The 23,026-nt window shown below is 48.4% G+C and overlaps 1 protein-coding gene across 3 annotated transcripts in view; it reads left to right on the top strand.

Annotated features, from left to right (window-relative positions):
• Positions 1–23,026, top strand: part of LOC144120935 (uncharacterized) — a 195,343-nt gene that overhangs the window by 165,083 nt on the left and 7,234 nt on the right. For 2 of the 3 annotated variants that reach the window (XM_077653756.1, XM_077653757.1), the window contains exons 6-15: positions 2,911–4,189; positions 4,943–5,250; positions 5,698–5,909; positions 7,623–7,676; positions 8,441–8,545; positions 10,998–11,027; positions 14,430–14,721; positions 17,833–17,904; positions 19,950–20,117; positions 21,810–22,149. In XM_077653756.1, the coding sequence (XP_077509882.1) occupies positions 2,911–4,189; positions 4,943–5,250; positions 5,698–5,909; positions 7,623–7,676; positions 8,441–8,545; positions 10,998–11,027; positions 14,430–14,721; positions 17,833–17,904; positions 19,950–20,117; positions 21,810–22,149 (2,860 nt within the window). The remainder of the gene's footprint in view (positions 1–2,910; positions 4,190–4,942; positions 5,251–5,697; positions 5,910–7,622; positions 7,677–8,440; positions 8,546–10,997; positions 11,028–14,429; positions 14,722–17,832; positions 17,905–19,949; positions 20,118–21,809; positions 22,150–23,026) is intronic. The other variant, XM_077653758.1, reaches the window with a different exon arrangement.

Genomic DNA, 23,026 nt, shown 5'->3' on the forward strand with positions numbered 1-23,026 from the left:
ACACGTTCGTGCTGACCACGTGCCGCGTTTTGGCGGCGCCGGCGGTGCCCGTGCGTGCGTGCGCATACGCGGTGACCCACCGCGAACTCGCGAGAACTACTATGGCGGCGGCGGCGCCGCTTCGTGCGGTCGTGTGCGTGCGGTGGCCGGGCTGCTCAGCTGAGCCCGCGGACCGTGCACGGGTCACCTCGTTCGTTCCTCGCCGCCGCTTCTAATGGCCGCGTGCGGGGCAGGGAGGAATACGGCGGCGCCGTGTCCGCGGGGTGCTAAAGCGGCGAGGGGCTGGGCAGCGTTTGCGAGTCACGCTTGATGGATGAACGGTTCGGTGGGCTTCCTTCTCCGCTCTCTCGCTGCCTGCCGCGGTGGTGGGAGCGCCTCTGAAAACGGTTATTAGCGGCCGACGCGAAAGGAAAGTGGATATTGCGTGGAAGCGTGCGTGCGTTCGACGGCAACGTCCGCACCTAAGGGCAAGCGGTAGGGGGGGGGGGGGGGGTGCTGTTGTGGCGCCGGCCGTGGTGATTAAGACCCCCCTTCCACTCCCCAAGGCGGAGTTGCGTGTCTGGCTGTGTGTGATGATGGGCGCACGCCGAATCTGCCCCCTTACGTCCGTTGGGTACCGCAGGCGGTCGTGTGGCTGAGCTTGCCCCACTCTGCCGCCCCGCATTATTACGGGGAGGGAGGGTTGCGGGACGTGCGAAGTCATGCGTTTTCCTTTGCGCTCAGGCTGCTCCGTTTTCTTTCTGCTTTCCTTCCATGGCTGAGGGCAGCCGGAAACAAACAAAAAGAACAACAACAAATGAGGTGGAGAAGTGTGGTGGGTGTGCGGCTTGTGGCCGCTGCGCGCTACTTCTCTGTCCATCGGCCAGTGGAACGCGTAGCCTTGAGGCTGTCCTTTCCGTTCCCCGCTTGCTACGTGTGCCGACTGTGCACGGCTTTTACCGGTCGCCCGGAACTTGTGGAACTTCTAGTGTGGCAGGCTTTGCTGGAAGCGAGCGGCACATTGATTCTGGTTTCGTGGTTTTCGAGTAAAAGGAAATGGAGCAGTAGCTGTCCTAGTGCTATGTGGACACCGCAGCCGCGCTGTAAAGGGAGGGAGGAAGGTGGGAGTGAAAGAGTGAAAAAGATGCCATTGTGGAGGTCTCCGGTACAATTTCGACCACCTGGGGATCTTTAACGTGCACTGACCTCACACGAGCGTCTTTTGCGTTTCGCCTCCATCCAAACGCGGCCTCCGCGGACGGGCTCGAACCCGGGTACTCGTAGAAGACGTTGCAGTGTTTTCCTTGGCACCCGATCGAACTGTGCGCAAACGAGCCTCCGGATCTGTATTAGATGCCGCGCCGCGCACACGTCTCTCTGCGAGCGGTGCTCCTGCGGTAATTGGGCAACCTTCAGTGCAGCGGCGAATTGCTCGGGAACAACTGCTGCATCTCATCACGGCCCGAAGCGAAGGCTATTCTGAATAACGCGTTACCTGTCGGCGCGTTAGCGTCCAGTTCCGAACGCCGGGATGAGATAATGGATGTGCCGTTAACCTCGGGTGCGCGCGGCGCCTCGCTTCGTCACCGGCGGAAACATTGCAACCCGACCTTATATCTTCGATCGCGCGTTCATTAATGCGCCCCCCTCATCTCCTCAAGGTTATCCTCGGGACGCCAGCGGACTAAGCGTACCCAGGCCTAATCTGTCGGCCACGACGTCAATGGATTGCGGTTGCGTTGCGGCCTCCCGTGTCAGGGAAGTAATAGTTGCCCATACGGAAAGCGGCCGCGAGGGCTGGCGGCAACGCGGGGTATACAAGCAAACAGACGCGCTGCGAATGAAAGAAAGAAAAAAAACCCGCGGCCGAATCCGCCCTAATCACTTTCGGTGAACAAAAGGGCCGAGAGCAAACACGTAATCTCTGGCGAGCGGCATACATAGGAAGGAGCCCGGCGTTATAGCGTTACCGCTGCGCGCAAGGTTGCGCTTGATGGAGTAGGTCTCGTTTTACGCGTGCGGCGAAGGGCCGACTCCGCAATTACGGCCGAAGATGTCGAGGCGACGCAACGCGGCCATTCGTGCCGCGCCTCACCGTGTTACGGACGGCGCTACTTGATGCATGAGGGTGCCGAAAAGGTTCCCCGTTCCGGCTTCTCAAGGTCGCCTAGCACTGGACGGCTCATCTTTTGCTATTACGCGCGCACCCCGAGCGTGTAATCGCTATCCACCGCGAGTGACCTCTTCACACTGCGAGGCCAGGCGTCGTCGTTGCCTCACTGTTGTCTCGGGGTGCTGGCCTGACATGGACGTAATGTTGCGCTTGCCCGTCCCGGGACGCAGCGGCGACTCCCGTGATGCGGTAACCGCATTCTTTGCGCATATCTGCGCGGCCATGAGACGCTGTACGTGGCCAAGCTTGGCTTGTGCCGCGACTCCGGCTGCGACCGCCGGTGTGAACGAGCCGCTGAACTGTCTCCCGCCATTAACAGCCTCGCTCGCGCCGAGCGCCGCCTGGGTCGGGAACGCCGCCGCCTCGGTTGTGCGGTGGATACCCGCGGCGTGTCCTGTCGTGTCGTTTCCAGTGTGGTGACGCGTTACGTGAGGAGAAAAAGTCGCTCTAGCTTCAGCTTGAGCAGCTGGTGTCTGCGTACTCGAAACGACTAGAATTGACACTTCCCGACGGGTTTGTAAATTGCTGCAACCGAGAAACAATGCCATTGGACCGTTGGCATTCGCATGTCCGGACAGTTCGCTGTGGGAGTGTAATTTTTGGTGCTGCCTATTGCTGGAACTGCATGGCTGCTGCCGTCGCATCGCTGCCCAATATCTCGTCGGAGGTTAAAGGTAGAGTTATGTGACACGTCGCTGTCTGTGCTCGCACTTGTGGTGCGCGGGAGCCCTGACACTTCCCTCTCCCGTTGTGCGCAGGGCCCCCGCAGGCGCCGAGCCTCGGCCAGGCGGCGGCGGCCAGCCCGACGCCGAGTGCGACGACGACCACCCCACCCGTCGGCGCGGCGCCCACTGCCGTGACCACTGCCAGCTGCACGCCGACGACCGCAACCACGACCAACGCTGCAGCCGCGCCGCCGTGCGTGCTGCCCGCCCGCTCTAGTCCCCCTCTGGCACGGCGAGGGCCGCCGTCGCCCGTGCTCCACAATGGGCCCTCGTGGCAGCCGCCGGCCGAGCACCAGCCCCCACCCCCTACCCCGCAGCAGCCTGCCACTGCCGCCGCGGCGCCCGTGACTCCCGCCGCCGTGACGAGCGCGCCGTCGCCCGTGGTCAGCACTCCGACGACCACCAGCGCCGCCCCTTCGCCGGTGCAGCTCACCGCGAGCAGCTCGTGCGGCAACATCCCCAGGCCCCGGTTGGCCAGCCCTTCCTGTCGGCTGCCGTCGGCCGAGCCGCCGCCCAGCCTGGTGTCCGAGCTGCTGTCGCAGCCGCCGTACCTTCCGCCCGAGGCGCTCAATGGGAACCACTCGTCCTCGTCGAGCACCGGCAGCGCCTCGCTAGTGGGGCCGCGGGAACACCACCTCTTCAACAGCCGGACGCCGACGACGCCCGCCACGACGCCGCCCGTCGGCGCAGCGCACGCCGCCGCCGCGGCGGCAGCCTCGGTGGGCGGCGGCGCGGCTCCCCCGCTGCGCAACGGCAGCGCGTTCGCCGGCCACGGCTCGTCGCCGTCGCCGCTGCTGGCGAGCCACCTGGTCCACAACCCCGCCGGCAGCCGCGAGGGCAGCAGCGGAAGCGTGTCCAAGCCCGTGACGCCCGCGGCCGCGGCTCCCGCGCCGGGGCCCCTCTTCCCCTTCTCGCTGGTGCAGCCGCCGCCGCACAGCCGCGGCTCCCCGCACAGCCGGGGCTCGCCGCAGAGCTCGTTCCTGGCCGCACTGCCGACGCCGCCGCCGGCCACGGCCGCGCGCCCGGGGCTCGCCGTGACGCCGACGCGAGCCCCGACGCCCACGTCCAGCCTGGGCAGCTCGCACTCCAACAGCAGCCTGTCCAGCCTGAGCCAGCTGAGCCAGTCGCTGCAGGGCAAGGAGAGCAGCGGCGGCAGCAGCAGCAGCGGCAGCGGCCGCGGGGGCTCGCGCAACAACACGCCCTCGTTGGCGCCGCCGCTGGGTCCCGAGCAGAGAGGCATGCCCACGGGCTGCTACTCCAGCGCCTCCTCCAACAGCCTCACGAGCCTCGTTTTTTCCAAGCCCTGGGCCGGGTGAGCACTGCCCATCAGCCTCCTCGAAAAGGCAAAGTGCGAGGCGACTGTTAAAAATTCGCCCAGTGAACCCGCCGTGAGCGCAGTTATCTGCAACTAACAAATATTGCGAGAGCGGCCTTCACTATTTGGGCAACAAGCTTTTCACGCCGATCTTCCAGACCGCCAAAGTCTGGCACGCAACTATTACGTGAAGAGCTTCGCTGTAGTAAAACAGACCTCTTAAATGAAAACCTACCTCAAGAAATGTGGCCCTTCCAAGCTGTTTTATAAATTTATCATTAAAGGTCGTGGAAAACAAATCCTCTGCACCTCACATCGCGATGTCTAAACCCCTGAATCATGGAAGCAAGAGGGAACAGACAACTAGGCCACAAGGATGGATGTGGCATTGATAGCCACAGTAGGCTAGACAATATGACTCAGTGTGACTAAGGTGTTCCATTTGGCTTTCTAAACTACCTTGTGTGCACTTCAGAATGGCAACTGTAAAATTCTGTGTGCCTAGAAAGTGGTAGAAAATGACTGCACCCGAGTATCACTTCGCATAAACTGGCACTCTTAATTAAGCAAATTCAATTTTTTTCCGGGGAAGTCCACTTAGTTTCTCTTTATTGAAATGTTGAGAAAGTGCAGTGCAGGGGCACTATATGGTGGCACATGCATTTCAAAGGGCAGTAGTGGCAGATTGTCCTATTGTGAGATTAAAGAGCAGACATCATAAGCGTCTTTTGCTCATCGGGCTGCTTGCAGGTCGGGGCCCGGCTCCTACCCAGGAGTGCCAGCAAGCAGCAACGGCCCCCCATCAATGGGGACACCCCCCGTTGCAACCCACCGGCCCACGCCTCCGCTGCCAGCCAGCAGCACTGGCTCTTCATCTTCTTCCTCCTCTGCCTCTTCGGCAGTGGCGGTAGCTGCGGCAGCGGGCCTGGGGTTTCCTCCTCATCCGGGCATGTTTGCCGCCCCCATCCCCCCACCGGCAGCACCGGGCCTTGCCTCGACAGCATTGGGCTTGCCTGCCGGACCCACTGCCTTTGTGCCAGACTCACCTTTGCTGCCAAGTGAGGGCAACACTCAGCTCATGTTATGGCTGGAGATGTGGGGAGAAGCGAAGAAGGAGCAGTTCTGTGAATATTCGAAGCAAGCCAACAGTTTTGTGATGCCCAGGCAGCTCAGAGACCCTTTAGAGTTCAGCTCTAGGTGGAAAAAGATTCCTGGTAATGTTTCTTTTCTGTTGTGTGTGAATAACCTGTCTCATCTCATGTGTTGTTCCCTGGTTCCTTGTTACCATTAGCATTTTCATATTTTGAGTGTAGGTCTTTTTTTAAATTTTTACATCTTTACTTAAAGGCAGTGTAAAATTGTATTCTCCTCACCCTTTTTTTTCCCGTTCGACTACCTTAATCCGTATTGCAACCATGTCGTTGGTAGTATGAATGTAACAGACTCGAGCTTTTGCTGACTGCATTCCGACTCATGCTTGCCATTTTATTTTTTCACCCGCTCAGACCAAGACCTGTTGCGGCGAGAGCTCGACACACGGTTCCTGGCATCCCAGGACCGGTCCATAGCAATCCCGCCACCGCCGTACATGCGCACCGAACTCCACCACCACCCAACGCAGCCCGCCCAGCAACAGCATCATCCCCTGCACCCACACAGCCCGTTCCTGCCCCCCGCCTTGGCGGGGTCTCTAGTGCCGCAACCATCACCTCATCTGGTCAGTCGCAGCTCCTCTTTTAACACTGCCACATGCTGCACATCTCTTTGCTTGTTTCTGGATTTGCCACTGGCTGTAATGGTGGCGCTGTGGCTAAGGTGTTCCGCAGCCGTGCACATGGTCGGAGTATTGTGTCCCTGCCACCGTGGCCAAGTCTTGATGGCAGCGATATCCTTAATGTGTCTGTATGCTATGTATTGTAAATTTACATTAGCAGTCCGAGGGCAGTAAATGAATTCTAAGCGTTTCATTATGGCAACATGTGCACTCTGTTTTTCCTGCAATATTTCCCTAACCCCTTCTCTCACAGTGCAGTTTAGGTGACCACATGAGTCTGACAGTTGCTGCGCCTTTGCTTTTTGCAGAACTATTGTTATTAATTTTATTACATATTCGTGACAAAGCAGCGACAGCCGGAGTCGTAATCCTGCAGGCTGTGCATCAAGTTGCGTCATGTGTGCATGAGAGGCAACTTAATTCTAGTGTGCATGGATTGCCTGATAGCATCACCTAGAAGGTGTTGATGGAAAGGAGACTTGTGTTAGTACCTGAAATGCGAGCTTGCTTTGGGACCGGTAATGAAATTGTTCATGGGGTGCACTTCATGGCCGCATTCATAAAAACATTTAAATGTCGTTTGGTGAAAAGTAGCAGATTAAAAGCACAAAAGGTGTATGTGGGCAGCTGTCCAAGCGGCCTTTTCTGTATGTACTAGCATAGTGGACACATTCACACGCTGAGTGCAGCGGCTAGTTTTTAGTAGTCCGCGTATCAAACTGTGCTAATGTATCACCCATGTAACGAATGCACTGCACCCCTGTTACAAACGTTTTGGGAAATGAGTGCATTCAATATGCGAGTTTGTATGGTAGCTGTTGCCTTTGCATGTGGCTGACCTCCTGCTGCTACAGGAGAGAAGAGCTCCGCTTCATGTATACCAGGTGTCCCAGCTAAAAGTAACCAAGCTTTTAAAAAACAATGTCCTAGTTGCATGAGACCAAGTGACGGTTGTTTAGAGTCACGTGACCTAGTCTGCACGACCTAGTCAAAAAGCCGCTAGCAGCACTGTTTTCATCAAGGTACGATTTATGTAGCTTTACTTATTGGCTATCACGTGATTAGTTGCTGGGTCACATCGCTGCCCCAATGTGCACACAAAGGCTCATCGGGGAGAGCAATGCAGTAAAAATGTATTTTGTTCTCTAAGACGCGTCTTGGGATGCTTAAATGGCACCATTGTCATGTAGATGCTTTTTTTGATTGTGCAAGCTAGAGTTTAAGGACAGAAAAAAACTACATTACATTAACGGTATTGGTGCAAACATTGCAGTCAACTGTTTTTCAAAGTGATCTACAATTTTTCCATTGACACTTTGTTCCCCAGGGTAATAATTAAAAAGTTAGCTAATTATGAGTAAAATTTGAGGAGTGAAAAAAATACTGCAGACTAGGTCACACGACTCTAAACAACCCTCAGTTGGTCTCACACAGCAGTTTGGTTATTTTTAGCTGGGACACCTGGTATATTGCTGCTGTGTGTTCCAAGAGTGAGTGTTTCTGCACCTTTGTTCCACACTTCATGGAGGAACATGTGACTAGGAGCCACTGAGGAGCACAGCATTTGATTTAATAACTGCTGACAATTTCATCGTTTCTTTTTTGTTTCAATATATGTGAAATGTGTTGCTTTCTCATTTCCCCCCCCTCTTGCAGTATGACAAGTTCCATCCCAAGCTGGATTCCCCATTTTATTCAAGAAGTGCTGCTGTGAGTTTTTTTATCATTTGTGCATGGAGCTAATCTTAACTGTGGCCACATTAGGGTGTTACTGATAGTTAATCTTGCAGGGTTGATAATGTCGAATAGTACTTCATATGTTGCTTAGGCAACATTGTGGTAGTATGCCTAATGTTCTCCTAAGATGTAGTTCTCAACATGGTCTCGGCCTTAAGCTCATTAGCTGCTTGCAACAGTTATTGCATTTGCAGACAATGTACGCTGCCAGTGTGGCAATAAAAGTAGGCTTACCTGTTTAGCAGTCACCTGTCAACAGGGGTCTTCTTTCACTGATCTGATTGGTAGGAAGCATTTGTGCCTGCGTATTGCTTGTAGTCCTTATCTTTGCTAACAGACTTGGTCTGTTACCGTAAAAGGCTGTTGAGTAAAGCACCAGTATTTATGAACATGGGATAGTAATATGGGACGGGATAAGAAAGGACACTGGTAGCCTTTTGATTTGTTGATGGACGTGCGTATACTGACGTCAGAAATGATGTCGAGGACATAATTAGTACAGACCAATAACAATTGCCGAAGTACGTATTCGATTGTCACTTTCTTCAGTCTTTTTTTTTTCTTCAAAGGGAGAGTACCTGTGGCTTCTCGGACTGTGTACCCAAGTGATCCCACTGGAAGGAAAATGAATTTTGTTCAGTGTACGCGTGTATAATGTGGATCACTCAACATGTGTGCTGAAATGGGGTGCCTCACATAAGTGTTTGCTTTTTCTTTTCTTCCTGTGACAATTCCAGTTGGGGTTGTCAGGTTACAGTGGTCTCTCCCCTCTGCTCAACCCGAACATGGCTACAGGGACACCGTTTGTATCGCCAGCCCACCTTGCTGCGTTTCAGCCAAAAGTAAGAATGCTCAGAAAATTTTAGAAGCGCACAAGGTGCTTAAAAGGACGCCAAGGAGAAATTCAAAGTGGCTTGTATTATCAATACATTGCCACATAAGGCGCTTGTTTGACTGAAAACTCAGCTTTCGTAAGCTAAAAAAGGTTAAAAAAAATTAAACACAGATGTCTCCACCACCAGCTGTTTTGCCAGGAAACTGCAGCAGTGTCAGGACAGGATTTTTTATTTTTCTCGGGTGTGGATTCCTGAGGCTAGGCTACACTGCCATTGATTTGCAAACAGTGATCACGGAGGCCTTTCCTGTCTTGGCATCAAAGGCTTGAATTGAGTGGCAGGGAAAAAAAAAGAGTTCCACTTTCAAGTTTCTTCTTCTAAGCAATAATTGCATCTTTTGCCACCGAACAAGCTCTACATAGCCAGCAAGAGCCATGCAATCGACTCTTTACTAGGCGCATAAACTGGTTGGTTTTGTTCCCAGTGCCCCTTTTATGAGAGCGGTGCAAACCTCGAACGAAGCCCAGAATCAGTCCTTGCCTAGTGGGAAGCTGGGAGAGTTTCACTTGTAAGTGTAGTACTGATCTCAAAGAAGGAAAAAGAAAAAGCCACCTTGTTTCTGAGCCTCTACTTAGCTGTGAAATAGGCATGTGTATTTAAAGGGGGGCTCTTTTTGATGTTACTACTCTTTTTGGTAGCTGACATTGCTAAGGGACTGCATATTGTTCATTTAACACTTTGGTCTCATGTAACCGTGTCCAGGTAGTTTTCCAAGTCACTCTTCCTTGCTGCAGATTATTAATTTTATTGCTCTGTCTCAACATATCAGCAATGCTTAAGTTGTATGCAAAAGGACTTGTAAGCAGTGACGCAACAAATAACTGCAGTTGTCACGGCAGGAAATTTTCTGGCTCTGGTTTTAAAAAACGTGCCAGCCGTGTTTAAAAAATGATCGCCTATTTTGCAATAAATTGAATGCGAGTCACGCAGCTGTGATTTGCTTTCCCAGAACATTTTCTAATTTCCACATTCTGTAACTTGCATCTATATCTAATTCTGTGATTGTAACTTGTGGGTACTTTCAGAATGCTGCACAAAATGAAAGATGAAATACACCACTGTTTGCTTCTTTTGCTATTGTAAATTCATATGTTATGGGGTTTTTAGTTTTCTTCTACTTTTTTTTTGCATTGCATGTACTGCTTCTAGTTTTCCTGCTTTCCACAGTAGGTAGTACATGTCTGCTTCCTGTCTTTGTACTTTGTCTCAGTAGTAGCAGTACCGTATTTACAGTCCTATCTGTTGACCAGAATACTGTTGTCACTTGCTCGTTGAGGTATAAAGTTGTGAGGAGTTGTATAAAGATAAATATTGCACACTAATCCGTGGTGGTTTTTCCAACATTTTGAGTTAATGATCTCATCACATTCCTGGGAGTTCCCTGTCTCCGGCACAACAAAACTTTTTTTTTAAAATACCATATGGAACTTTATGAAACAGCAAAATCATTAAGCTAGAACCGAAACTTAGTTTGTGGCCAGGGATGATGCTTCAGGTGACACAGCTATTAAATCGCAGAAATTATTGGAAAAACGCATGCACGAACTCATTGCATGGCTGAAATAGTGACTGGAAATGAAAATTCTGCTCATAAAGTGTCTAAGATGGCCTAATAGCAGCCTCAAAATTTATTTTTCATACGGTGAGCGGACATTAGTGTTTGCGATGTTACAAACACAGTGTTGCTCGCAGAAATTGCCTGAACTGCGGCCATGGAAATTGCAGGCTTCAAAATCTATTTTTGCAGAAATAAATTGCTATGCGGCCCCCAAACTGGGCAGAAATGATCACGACGGGAAGAAAAACCTACAGTAAAAGTTTCATTAGGATATGTGACTCTCGAAAAACCCCCGGAGTTGCCCTGTAGTCAACCTTCCTGCTTTCGAAATGTGAAAAGAATTATCACACATAGTGTTGCTCACTTCATTATTCCCCAAGCTGAGCATATTGGATGTAGCTATGAAGCGTGCACATAGACAAAAAGAGTGGCTTACAAGGAATCATTCTGAAGCCTTGAAATTTCAGTGTGAGTATTTGGAGCATACAGTTCTTGCATGATTGCTTTCATAATTAGCAGGATGAAATTTGGAGGAAATTTGTGTCAACTCCTCCCATGTCTGTGTAAATACGGTAGTAGTCCATCTGTGCTATGCCTCGTCCAGGCTTTTTACGGCTTGCACGCACAAATCCTTTAGTTGCTGCCAGTTCTCTCTGAAGTGATGTTTGTGCTCGTGTGGAAGCGGCTGATTCTGCAGGTTTTCGTGGAATGCTGATCATAAGTAACTTTGTGCGAGATTTTGCTTTGCTGCAGAATGTCCTTCGATGCATCCCTGCTTTTGTGTTCCTAGTATGTCTGATGGGGTTTACGCATGAACTGGGTGTGCTCTGTTGCTTTCAGATGAACCCCCTTGTGAAGAACAAGAACATGGTAATTCTAAATCTTCATCCCTCTTTTGTACACTTACCTTGGCAGTTTTTGTTGCCCCTAGCCTCATTACTTTGTTTCTGACAGTTCTGGACGGTGATTTGTTTTGTACTGCATTCAGAACCTGGTTTTGACTATCAGACCAGTCATGCTAAAAGTAACACTACGTGGCTCGCTTTACTGCTAGTGTGTGGCTTGGATTGACGCATATATTTTACACCCAAGAATGCTTTCTTCTTGCTGGTTGGCAGCAAATGGAAGAGGGTTTCTTGTGTGTTCACATGGTGAAAGGTTCATTTGATGAGTGCACGCATGCACCTTGCCATTTTCACCCTCCTTATCTTCACAGAAAACACTCATAGCTTTGTACCGTGCAAAGGTTCCATTGCTTGATAAATTAAGCATTGTGGATTTAATTTGCATGTAGCAGTACACAATTTCTCAACAATGACCAAAGGGCATTGTGCTGGGTTCTCCTTTTCCAACAAGATTGGTTGGGTTTAGAACATGCAATATCTGAAACAAGCTGAGTAAAAATCCACAAAGTTCAGACATAGTGGCACAAACTGTCCACCTCGAAGGTGAACCTGTGATCTTCTCAGTAAAGTTCTTTGCATCTCTAAACCTGTTATACAGTCTATTCTCTATAACTGGTCCCAAGCATTTCAAAACGATGCCCTTGGCAGACAGTGTAGATGTTGAAAACGGTGCCGTTATCCGAGCCTAATCTCAATTGCTAATACTCACGTACAGGACAAAAACGTGAAGCAGCTATCATTGTTTGTCATTGTTATTGTGCTTGTCCCCTGTAAGCTGCATGCAATGCTTACATGCAATGCAAGGGCTGCACTTCTGCCCGCTATTTCCTAGAAAAGCCTAATGTGCTTTTGCTGTGGCTTGACTCTAGTGGCTTGGTGTGGTGTCCAGTTAGACTGCTCTGATAACATAGTTGCACACCCTAGCTGTGCCCCCATCTTACAAATGCCCTGAAGCACCTTAGTGAATATTGATTAATTGTTTGAGCTGGCAAAAATATGCAGCAAAGAAACTGCCCTCTTTTCGAGCGCTGCAGGTTCGCAGACACTTTGAGCAGCTTGGAGCGTCGCATGCCATTTAGGTGTATGGTGATGAAAAAGACGATTCTTGTTGCGTACATGTCGCATATTGTCCGATACTAACGTCACCAAGGGGTAGTAAATAAACATTTAAGTTTAACCACACACTGTTGGTCTATGTGTCTGCTGCTACATTAGCGGAGTACAGCACAAAAGTTTGTATTCCAGGCCACCTGTACATGCCACTAAGGTGGTGCCCTTTTTTCATGACATTGTGCGGTCATCCGCATGCAAAGAACATTGTTTACTAATGGTGCACTCTGTAGACTTCTGTACGGAGAACTGTCAAATAGGTGGAAAGCTTTTTATTAATGCGACTTTTTCTGCATTCAGCGTTCATCTTAGTATTTCATTAGATTGAAGGCATCTTTCGGCTGTCGGTAACAGTGTGTGTTAGGTTCCGAGTAATAGGCTCTGGCTTATTTGATAAAAGACAGCGAAGCATAGAATGCACTTTTTTTGTGTGTCTAGCATAGCGTTGGACAGTTCATGGCTGCAAACGGGGGTGACTGTGCGTAGTTTATGAGTTTGTATAATGACTGAAGTACTGTCGCATTCAGATAGGGTTATCATTACAATCGTGTTCACCTGCATCACATTTGAGCGCATCCACATGCATTGAATAGTCCGCCTCCAAAGGGATATGGTCATATGGCATTAAGTGCTGTCTTCAGGATATGATTGTACACAGTGCACCACCAGTAATCATGGTGTAATCTCATATGAAGAACTGCGTGGTCGAAGTGCACTTTTTTCCTAAATTACAAATGTAAGGGGAGTATTGTGTTATTCCAGAGAAACTAAAGAAAAATGCTGCACATAAACTGATTATTTATTTGCTGTGATGCCTCTCATAAGGCAGATGCCTATGATGCCTCGTTGCAACGGTGCCTCTCATTTGCAGTCTGTCTCATTCAAAAATGTGTGTTGATCTGGGACATGCCTGGTTTATCTGATGGAAATGGAGAGTGGATGTCATCTCAAACCAGTGTTGTCGGTAACGCGTTACCAGTAACGCGTTACTTTTTTCGGTAACTTAGTAACGTACTCGTTAACAATTCGGAACTGTAACGGGTAACATACTTACGTTAACATTTTTCGGTAACATGAGGTGTCACATTACTAGTTACTTTTTGTTCCAGTTGTGACCCACTCCGCCCCCTTTTTTAGTAATAAAAAGCGCAGAGCGCCTAAAGTGATGTAAATAAACAAAATGTACAGCTGCTCCTGACAACCCTTGTTGGGGCTCGCATGCATGCCAGAAAACAGCTGCCCTTGACAACGCAAACAACTAAAAAAGAAGACAATAGCCATAAAGCACAAAACACGTGCACGAATACGCATTCACACACTTGCCTTCGCCTGCCTCCCCTTCCCAAACCACTCACACACAACTCTACAGAGTGGAAGCATGCCGAGCATTTTGGAACGTCACATTTTTCAGAATTACTCTAAATTTGTCGAGAGTTCAGCGATGTTTTCTTTGTGAAGTTAGAATTGATGATGGAGTGTCATTTTCTGTTTAATGCCACATTCAGAAGATGGCTTCATCATGTGCAACAGAGTTAGAATCCAACACTTGTAACTCTACTGGCAACTTTACGCCACTATAACATTGTTAAGCTCCTGCACATTTGTGCAAACTATTCTCGTTAAATCAGGATATCGCGTAAAATCGTTGTTTGGGCTAGATGTTATATGTGAAATGTGAGCTTTATAAATTTGTTATTGCAAGTTCTTAAGGTGACGAAAATTTAAAATTTATATCCATGAAGTAACGGCAAAGCAACGTGCGGTACTTTTTTTTCGGTAACGGTAACGATAACGCTTTACCTTTTTTTTGTAGGTAACGTAGGGCGGTAACACGTTACTTTTTTGTTAACATAACGAGTAACGTATTTAGTTACTTTTTTTCGGTAACGCCTACAACACTGTCTCAAACCAAGCCATGGAAGCGCAATCAGGTTTTCCAACAAAAGTAGGCTGTTAAAGATTTGTCCACAGGAAAGTCTAAGAGAGTGAATTAAGACAGTAGAGGGAATGAGTGTCAGCATTCATTAAGGTAGAGAGAATGAGCACCACAAAGAGCATTGGTAGGGTCAGTCACTTTAGGTGACTACGCTGGCTAAAGTGACTGCCATGCCCCCATTGTTGGCAGGATTTTCCAGCCTGTATTACGAATGGCGAGAGCGGAATGGAGTCGGACAAAAAGGTCTAAAATTGTGGCTGACTCTGAAACTTGGGTACAGTTCACCAACTTTGCCCTCTTCTGTGTCTGTTGGCATCGCAGAAGTCTGGTCGGTGGTGTGCCATGCACGTCCGCATAGCCTGGGAAATCTACAACCACCAACAAAAGCAGCAGCAGCAACAGCAGTCCTCCTCGTCGGAGCCCAGCTCTCACAAGGGTGGTCCTGCAGCCGTTGGTGGTGCACCGGCGCCAGGAGGCCCATCACCTTCATCTGCATCGCTCTCCGCAAAAGGCGACCTGCTGCGAGCGCCCAACCACCATCTCTACTCGTCTTTGCCCAGGCCACACGACCTGAGCGCCTTCCCTTCGGCACTGCTTGGTGCGGCAGCAGGAGGTCAGTTGTCTTAGAGTATGTGTGCATGAGTGCTTAGTTGCATGTGTGCGCATGCTCGCTGCGCAGTTGAGGCTTTTCATTCTGGTCACATTTCCCCACCAAGGAACAAAAAAAATATGTATGAGTGAGAATGCCTCGTTGGCAGTAGCACTGGCTAATGGACAGATGTCTTGTGTAGGAAAAGGGGTGCCAGTAGAGGCACTTGCACATTTAATGCTTCGTGGCTCAGTTTGAAAGCAGCGCATAATGAAAAACTGACTTCTGGGTGACCGAAATAAATTAATTGTTGTGGAAGTGGTACTTTGAGATTATCGCATGGAGCGGTTCCAATCGCGGCGGCACCCCCACTTGGAACCGTAGTGGCGCTGGGGAGCGTCGGTAGCCGACAGAAGAGCCGACGCCGTTCACGCGTAGTTTTTCTTTGGCTCTGACACATTTGACTACTGCCAGCCGCGTTTCACAAGTTTTTAATGTAGTGCTTCGTGATTTGTTCTCTGGGTCCGGTAAGCGACCGGCGCTCGTTCATGCCTACATTCAAGATGGCTGTCATTCTTTACGCCGAAGAAACGAACTGCGTGCCGGGCCGCAAGTACGACGTTCGCAACGGGTGATACAGGTGTGGCAGCTGCAGCGAGGCAAAATTTTTCGCTGTTCAACGCGATGTCGTGATGCAGCTGTTTGCGAAGTGCGGGATTTCACTGCACAGCGATGTTAGAACGACGAGCTGTGGGACCGCAGCAGCGATCATGACGGCAGCTCTAGTGAGGACGATGGCACAAGTGTGGGCGAGTAGTCCAGTGGCTAATACATTTTCGTTTTGGAATGTGCCCATGGGCGCTTCGCGCGCGGCAGCCGATAGTGGTTGGCGATAAGAGGAGGTTATAACGATCATTTTTTCCGGATTTTTCGATATCGTTATAAGTGGACTGCACTGTATTTGCCTCCACAGTAATGCTGTTGAAGTCGGGGTATACTGTATTTACAAAAAAATAGGATTAGTTTTTTTCTTCCTTTCATCGGTTTCGGGACGCATGTTATATATTCGGAACGAAGGTACGAACATAACGCCACTTCCTTTTAAATCGAAAGCGTGTGCCATGTGCGCAAGTTTGACCTTGAACCGAGGAGAAACCACGTGACAGCTATGAAGTCATTCAGCCGCCACCGGCGACGAAACCGAGTGCTCGCCTCAGTTTTTGTAGGCTCAGCATTCATTGTGTTCATTGGCGTTACCATTGACAACATTCTAGACTCCGATGATTTTGAGAAAAGGAAGAGCACGTAACTGGAGCAAGACTGATTTGAGCTAGTTGGTTGTAGCATGACATGGGTTATGCAAAAAGCGTGCATGCGCTAAAAGACAGAGACAGCACACCTGTCCTGTCGTGTGTGTGCTGTCTCTGTCTTTTAGCGCCTGTGCGCTTTTTGCATAACCCATGTCACGTAACTGGAGCCCTGGGTCGTGGTTCAGTGGACGCCTCAGTCCCCATTTGAGGTACCTGGCGGTAGTGAGAGAGAGATGTGGACTGCATGCATTAGCACTGACAGTGTTGTGGCAGACTCGTGACACTGCGGCAGTAGGCTGCAGCGTTCATTGGGTGACCAACCTTTCGTGATCAACCGTTAATTTAACTGCCACCTGCCAGGGTGGGCGCACTGCCTGCCCAGCGTGTGGAACGCACTGGACGTTACAGACGCCAAGCCACGTCTACTTGCCCGATACACCACAGCTTTCGCTCTCTAACCAGGTTCAGCAGTAGTTAAAACCACAGCAAATTTTTTTTCATTGCTCCTGAAGAGAGCTACAGTGAGCTTCACGAGATTTTCGTGCTGCTAGGAGAAGCCAACTTTACGATGACATTGTGGCGTGGGCAGTTGATAAAGAAATGGCGTTGAAAGAGTTGAGCGGAATAGGAAAAGGAAAGAAGGGCGAGCAGGCACAGGACTTGACAGAATACGCAAAAGGGCTGGTTTTATAAGAAATATAAATCTGAAGAGTACATGTTTGGGCTTGTCTCTGCAGCATCATACATGAAGTAGCTGTGGCATGGCAATGACTGTGGCCGCTGTTGCGTGGAAGACTGCGTGCCTGAACGCATGTTGCTCCTGTGTTAATGTCGATGTATCCATTGCTTTCATTTTTTCCGTACCATCTCCATTTTTTCTGAGCCGTTGGCTGCAGTTGGCTTGAGCAGGCTGAGATTGTGTTACAGTCACAGTATTACTTTTTTTTTTCATTTTTTGTGAGGTCTCAAACTCCCCCCTCACTTTATATTCGTGGTCACATTATATATGTGCATATACAGTTGTTACCAACAGAATAGACGAGCATGCAATGGCACAATGACAAGTTGCAGTGGTCAACAAGTAGTTTGCATGGTTGGAAAAAGGTGCATGATTTGTAGTACTGTTTCTCATGTTTTTTTTTTTTTTGTGTGTGTGTGTGGCCTTCTGCCTTGACGGCATACAGTTAAGTACTTCACACGGAGGAGAAAAATAAATTTATCTGGAATGTATGACTCATTTGAAAAATCATATCCGCACGTTTTTGATAACACACCATGTTAACCTCACCAAAGCATGACTACTATTCAAGTGATTTTTATGCATTGTATGCATAAGCTACCTATCACATGATTCAAGCTACCTATCACATGATTTTGGCAGTCATGCCATTTGTGCCTCTGTCTAGTGAAATGTTGTGGATTAGAATTCGATTACACCCAGCATATAATTTAATTTAAACTTCAATACGTGTTTTTCATGCACTCATCAGCCAGAAAAGTTTTATGTTTGTGTGTTGATGAGTTGATAAAAGCACGCGCACAGGGCTAAAATTTCACCAAGTCCTTTCTACCAGGTCACCATTGGAGTAGTGTGTTTTGCAGTTTGTTATTCTTGAATCTTTCTTGTTCGTAGGAGTTACTTTATTTACTTTTACTTTTCTGAATCTGTGAAGCATTTGGTGCTTACCTGCAGGGAATTACAATTTTGGTCAGCGAGTGAAGATATTTCCAGAATCATATTTTCCTCAGATGTGTTTGTGCTATTTTCTTCGTCATTCCAGTGTAGATTTTATGCAAAAGCTGAAGAAAGAATTCTATTTTGCAGCTGGTCACCCCAGAGCACCTTTCGAGGCAACTCCTCATGGCAACTTTCTCACGCCTAGCCCCAGTCACATAGGTGAGTCTGCGTGCTTCTTGTGTCACTATACCAGAGTGCACATAGGTGTGTGAAAATATTCATCTTGAATTTCAAATTATTCACACTTCAGTTAGCACATCTTTTGGTTCATTTTAACAAATTTTAATAAACATGTTCGCCATGTAAAGCAGCATGCACAGACAAAAGTGACGCAGATGTTTTAGGTCTAGGTAGTGGAAATACCATCAGATTTGTCAATGAGACATGAGGAGCACTATGAAGAAAGATGTGGAACCGAAGTGGCAGCTTGAGAACATTGCCGTGAGTCATGACATGCTGCAGCCATGACATCATCACCAGCCATGACATCATCACCAGCCATGACATCATCACCAGCCAATCTAGAGTCCCTTGCTTCTTCTCATCAGTCTGTATATGCATCTCGGAGGAGGAAAAGGGGGAAATTGAACACTAAAAGTGGCTCTTTCAAATGAGGCTAAGATGGTGATGATCTCTACGGTAGAATGATAGATAGTCGTGGAAAAAGTAGTGTTCTTGCACAAAAACCTACCCAGAATAAGCGCGGATCTGTTTCCTACTCATTTTACACTCCAAATATTGACTCTGGAGATTAGGAAATTCAGGATGGTAGAAAAACGGGCGCAGGGTTCAAAAAATCTTTTTGAAAAATCTATTTTTTCGTGATTTTTTCGCCCCGAAGAGCTGCCCCTTAAAGGGCCACAGAAAGGGGTGTTTGAGCTTGGCTTTAAAATGCTTGCACTATGCAGAGTACAGGCCACCGAGTGTCCGTGCCGCGTACGAGACCTCAAAAGTGGGCGGGAAATTTACATACATTTCTAAAAATTCCCGCTTTTGCACCTCGCTGCGATGCGTGATGCCGGGCTTTCGCACGAAAACCTGGCAGACGACGTCACGTCTTGCAAATGACGTCAGCAGCCGGGGATTATCATTGGTTCACAGCTCCAAGTTCTTTCAGACGTCACGCGCTACCGCGGCGACTCCGCGCGCGGTGCAGCCGGCGGAGGTAGGGAAGGGGCCGAGTGAGTGGGGCCGGCGGAGGAGCGCCACCGTTTTGGCGTGCAAGAGGAGAGGGAAAGGCGCAAAGACACGGAAGTTCAAATATTGTCTGCATATAACTCAGCTTCCACAAAACGCATTAAAATAATTCTTGCTGGGGGATAATTATGAACCGTCGTCTTTTAACATCCCAGACATATCACACCTTTATTGAGACCCCTTTCTGGGTCTCTTTAACACAGGACTTTTAAGGGGATAATTTGTGGGTTGGACATAGGCAGTAATTCAAAATGTCCAGGTTCGATATATCCAGGCCAGACTGTAGTGGTGCAGAGCCTCCTCACAAGCAGTGGTGTTGCACGTGAGGAGGCTTCACTGCACTAACAGTGTACTGCATATCACGAGCTCGTAGTTTTCAAACACTGGAAGGACGAGGAGAGTCATACCAACGGACCTGAGGGAAGCATGAATGGGTGCCCAAAGCAGTGATGCTTTGAAAAGGGAGAAGACCACCAACGAGTTGATGACCATTCTGAGCGGCCACGGACCCTCCTTGTAAACGGCGTGCAGCTTGGCTGGGCTAACTGGCTGGCTGATATTCAGTTGACAGCCGCTGTCGCCACGGGCATAGCGGCAAAATTCCGAAAGTGAAACTGCATGGCCGGGCTACTTTTCGGCCTAGCAGTGGGTCCTTTCGCTTGTTACATCTACTGTCATGCTCATGCCAGAGGTGCACATGAACAGTGTATAATATGAGGCAGGCCTGAGAACAAATATTTGTTGATCGCTAGCCAAGATGGTAATATTTCGACATGGCGCCACTTGGGGCGCCTGTCCAAATTAACAAGTACCCTTGAGCTTTGGGTGGGAACTCCGTAGCAATTCGAATTATCTGATTTTCTGAATTGGGCTCAAATTAACGTTTCACTGTAGTTACTTTACGTCATACCAGATAGGGGCTTTGCTTCCCGTTGCGAAGCATGTTACACATGTCTGTGCTATCGGCAATGAGCTGGATTTCCAATTATTTGTCTCTTGCATTTCAGCGGCGAGCATGAGTCGAATGCCTGTATCCACGTCGAGCGGTTCCCTCAGCCGGTCAACAGCTTCACGAGTACTTCCTCCACCTGGCATGTCTCCGTTTGCCAGGCCCGGTTTTCCTGGCTTTGTCGCCGCACCTGGCACCAATGCCTATGGCACGCTAGGAGGGCTTGGTAAGTTGCACCTCGTGACCTTGTCTGCAGGACGGTTTTCACTAGCAGTAATGCAGGTTTCTTGTATTTTTGCTGGCCCAGTTGACTAATTTTACCATTGCTTTCACATGGCCAATGGCGCCACAGATGCCACAGCACTTGTAAAATTTTTTTTCTGTTCCCCCATTTTTTTATTCGGCAATGAAATTTAGTACAATACAATATTTACAATGATATTGGACCCATCAGAATCACACTTTCTGGTCCATCACAATGAAAGACAATATAAATGCAGCACTCTGAGATGAACACTTCTATTCATAAAATAAAAATCAGAACCTTACAACATTTTCGGGGAAAATACAGAAATAAAAACAACACACTTGCAAAACATTTTCCTCTTCACAAAAGAATTCACATCATAACTTCACATATTCATCAATTATATTTTGAGGGATCGTATGAAGCTTGTGTTTTAATATCATTAGGAATTCCATTTGAGATTAAAGCTCCATTGAATTCTAATAATCTTTGCCCGTAAGTATTGTGACACACGGATGAATATAGATGTTAAGCACTAGCAGCTAGTCTCTCTTTTAAGACTTATAAATATAGTATGAGGAACAACAGAGTAGTAGACCAGCTCCAAAAATGTGAAGTCAGATTCACAACAGCGATGCATTTCTGGGTAGGGGTGGAACAGTTTTTAATTCTGAAATTACAGGCAGAGGTCGTGTATTTTGTGTTGGCCTTTATGAGTCATGAGTGGCTGTAGCGATTATGTGCCAAGTGCGTAGTTAAAAATGGCTGTTTGGCTCACAATTGTAACAGTTTGCTGAAAAAATTTCCTTGCTTTTGGGAACAGAGGACACACAGCAAACAATTGTGCTTTCTCCTAGAGTAGGCTAGGATAGAAACTAATGTGTTCATCACAAGACAAAGTGAAATGTGTTTTTCTTTGTTTCTGAAGTTTTGTGCATAAAAGTACTGGCTTACTTTGAAGAGAAGAACGTTGACATGGGGGTTCCCACATAAATGCAACATGTAGGTCGCAGTAACTGACCTTCGGTATTTTAATGGAACACTAGCAACAAGTTGCCTCGTATCGATAGATTGCCTTGTGTTAATGACAAATGTGCTACTTTCCTTGGGAACGGAGCTTTCATAAGGTACAAACGGCAAAAGATATGGAATACACGCCACCACCATCGCCTGTTTGTGTGCAAGCAAACTGCGATGCGTCAAGACAGTTCTTTTATTGTAGATCTCTGAGGTTAGTTTGTGCTTTCATCCACTTCCAAACAGTGGTGACTAGTTCTCTCCAATCTTGACATCATGAATTTGAATTGTGTGGAAGAAAAATTTTCACATATAATTTTTTCAGCAATAAATACATCATTTGCTGCCTGAAATCCAGACAGAGCCTTAGAATCAATTTTTACTAAAAACAGAATTTGAATAGAGTTGTCCTCAGTGTTTAGTTAAATTCATCTGTCAGCTGCCAATGCAAGTTGTTGGCCAAGGTGCAGTGTTGGAAAGCCAACTTAAAATAGTCTCTTTTCAAAAGTCCAAAGTTCGATTCTCTTATCTACCCTGTGGGGTGCGTTTCTCTCCAAGGGAATGCAATACTTTCCAGTGCCACAAGGGGAAATTCTTTCTGAGGCAACATGACACTTGCTGTTTGACCAAAATGCAACTCTGCTTCATTCCCAGCTGGCTTGTCAGCAAATCCAGCGGCCACCCTGTTTGCGGGCCGGGGCGATCTCGGACCAGGTTGTCTGGGCCAGGACCCATGGGCACGCCTGCACCGCGGGGGGCCCTTCGGCCCACTGGCGGGGGCTGCTCCCCCTCAGGTGGGGGGTGCGGGCCCCCCGCCAGGGGGAGGGGGCGGTGCCTGGGGCGGCCTCAAGGCCGAGGCCGACCGCGAGCGGCTTGAGCAACAGCAGCATGAAGGGGAGAAGCAGCGCCGGCTGGAAGCTGCTGCTGCTGCGGACAAGGAGCGCAAGGAGCGGGAAGCAGCTGCAGCCCTTGAGAAGGCCAAGGAGCTCGAGAGGTATGCAGCCCCACTTCGGCCCCCTCTTCCACTGTTTCTGCACCTACACCTATTTCTTTTGCTCTTTCTTTTTCTCTCTTTTATTTTGTTGCTCTTTCTTTTCTTTTTGCTTACATTTCCTGTCTCTTTCATCACCTCATATGTACTAGCCAGCGAAATACGAATACAAGCATATTTCCACTTTATGCTTAAAGATTAAAGAGTGACATTGGTGTTTAGCCGTTTGATGACCATGCATTTTTACGTAACCGTTTATGCAGAAACTTGAATCAGGCAAATCACTCACATTAGCTGGATGTAGTAATGCGAAAAATTGTGTTTGTTCCATATGCACTGTTCATGTTTTATTCCAGCCTGATATTACATGAATTTGTGCAACTTCCAGTTCTTTCTGGCCCATGTTGGCTGGATAGCCACACCTTTTTTTCAAAGAGCACTTCAGAGAATGTTTGATGAGATCATAAACACAAGGCTTAGCCAAGACAGACGGGCTTAAGAGGCTGCGAAGTAGCGTGCAGTGTTCTCAAAGGGCTCTTTGTTTCCCTTTTGGCCCAGCTCCACTTGTACCTGTTACAGTAGTGCACATTGGCTGGCTTGAAGTTTGGCAGCATTCACAATAAAGGGTGCTGTGTGACAACTGTAACATGCACGCTGGTACTTTAGAATTTAATTTGTAGGCAATAATCTATTCCTTCTCAACATGCGGTCCTTCCTTAGAAGCAACATTTGGCATGATTGTATGAGTGAATTTGAATGATATCAAAGTGAGCATTGCAACAAAACTCAAGATTGTCGTCTTGTCCCCAAGGCCATCACAGTTGTGCTGATCGTTTGTCTAAATGGCAACATAAAAGTGAATTCTGCATATATACGAACT

The sequence above is a fragment of the Amblyomma americanum genome, chromosome 2, assembly GCF_052857255.1.
Source record: "Amblyomma americanum isolate KBUSLIRL-KWMA chromosome 2, ASM5285725v1, whole genome shotgun sequence".
NCBI classification, from domain to species: domain Eukaryota; kingdom Metazoa; phylum Arthropoda; class Arachnida; order Ixodida; family Ixodidae; genus Amblyomma; species Amblyomma americanum.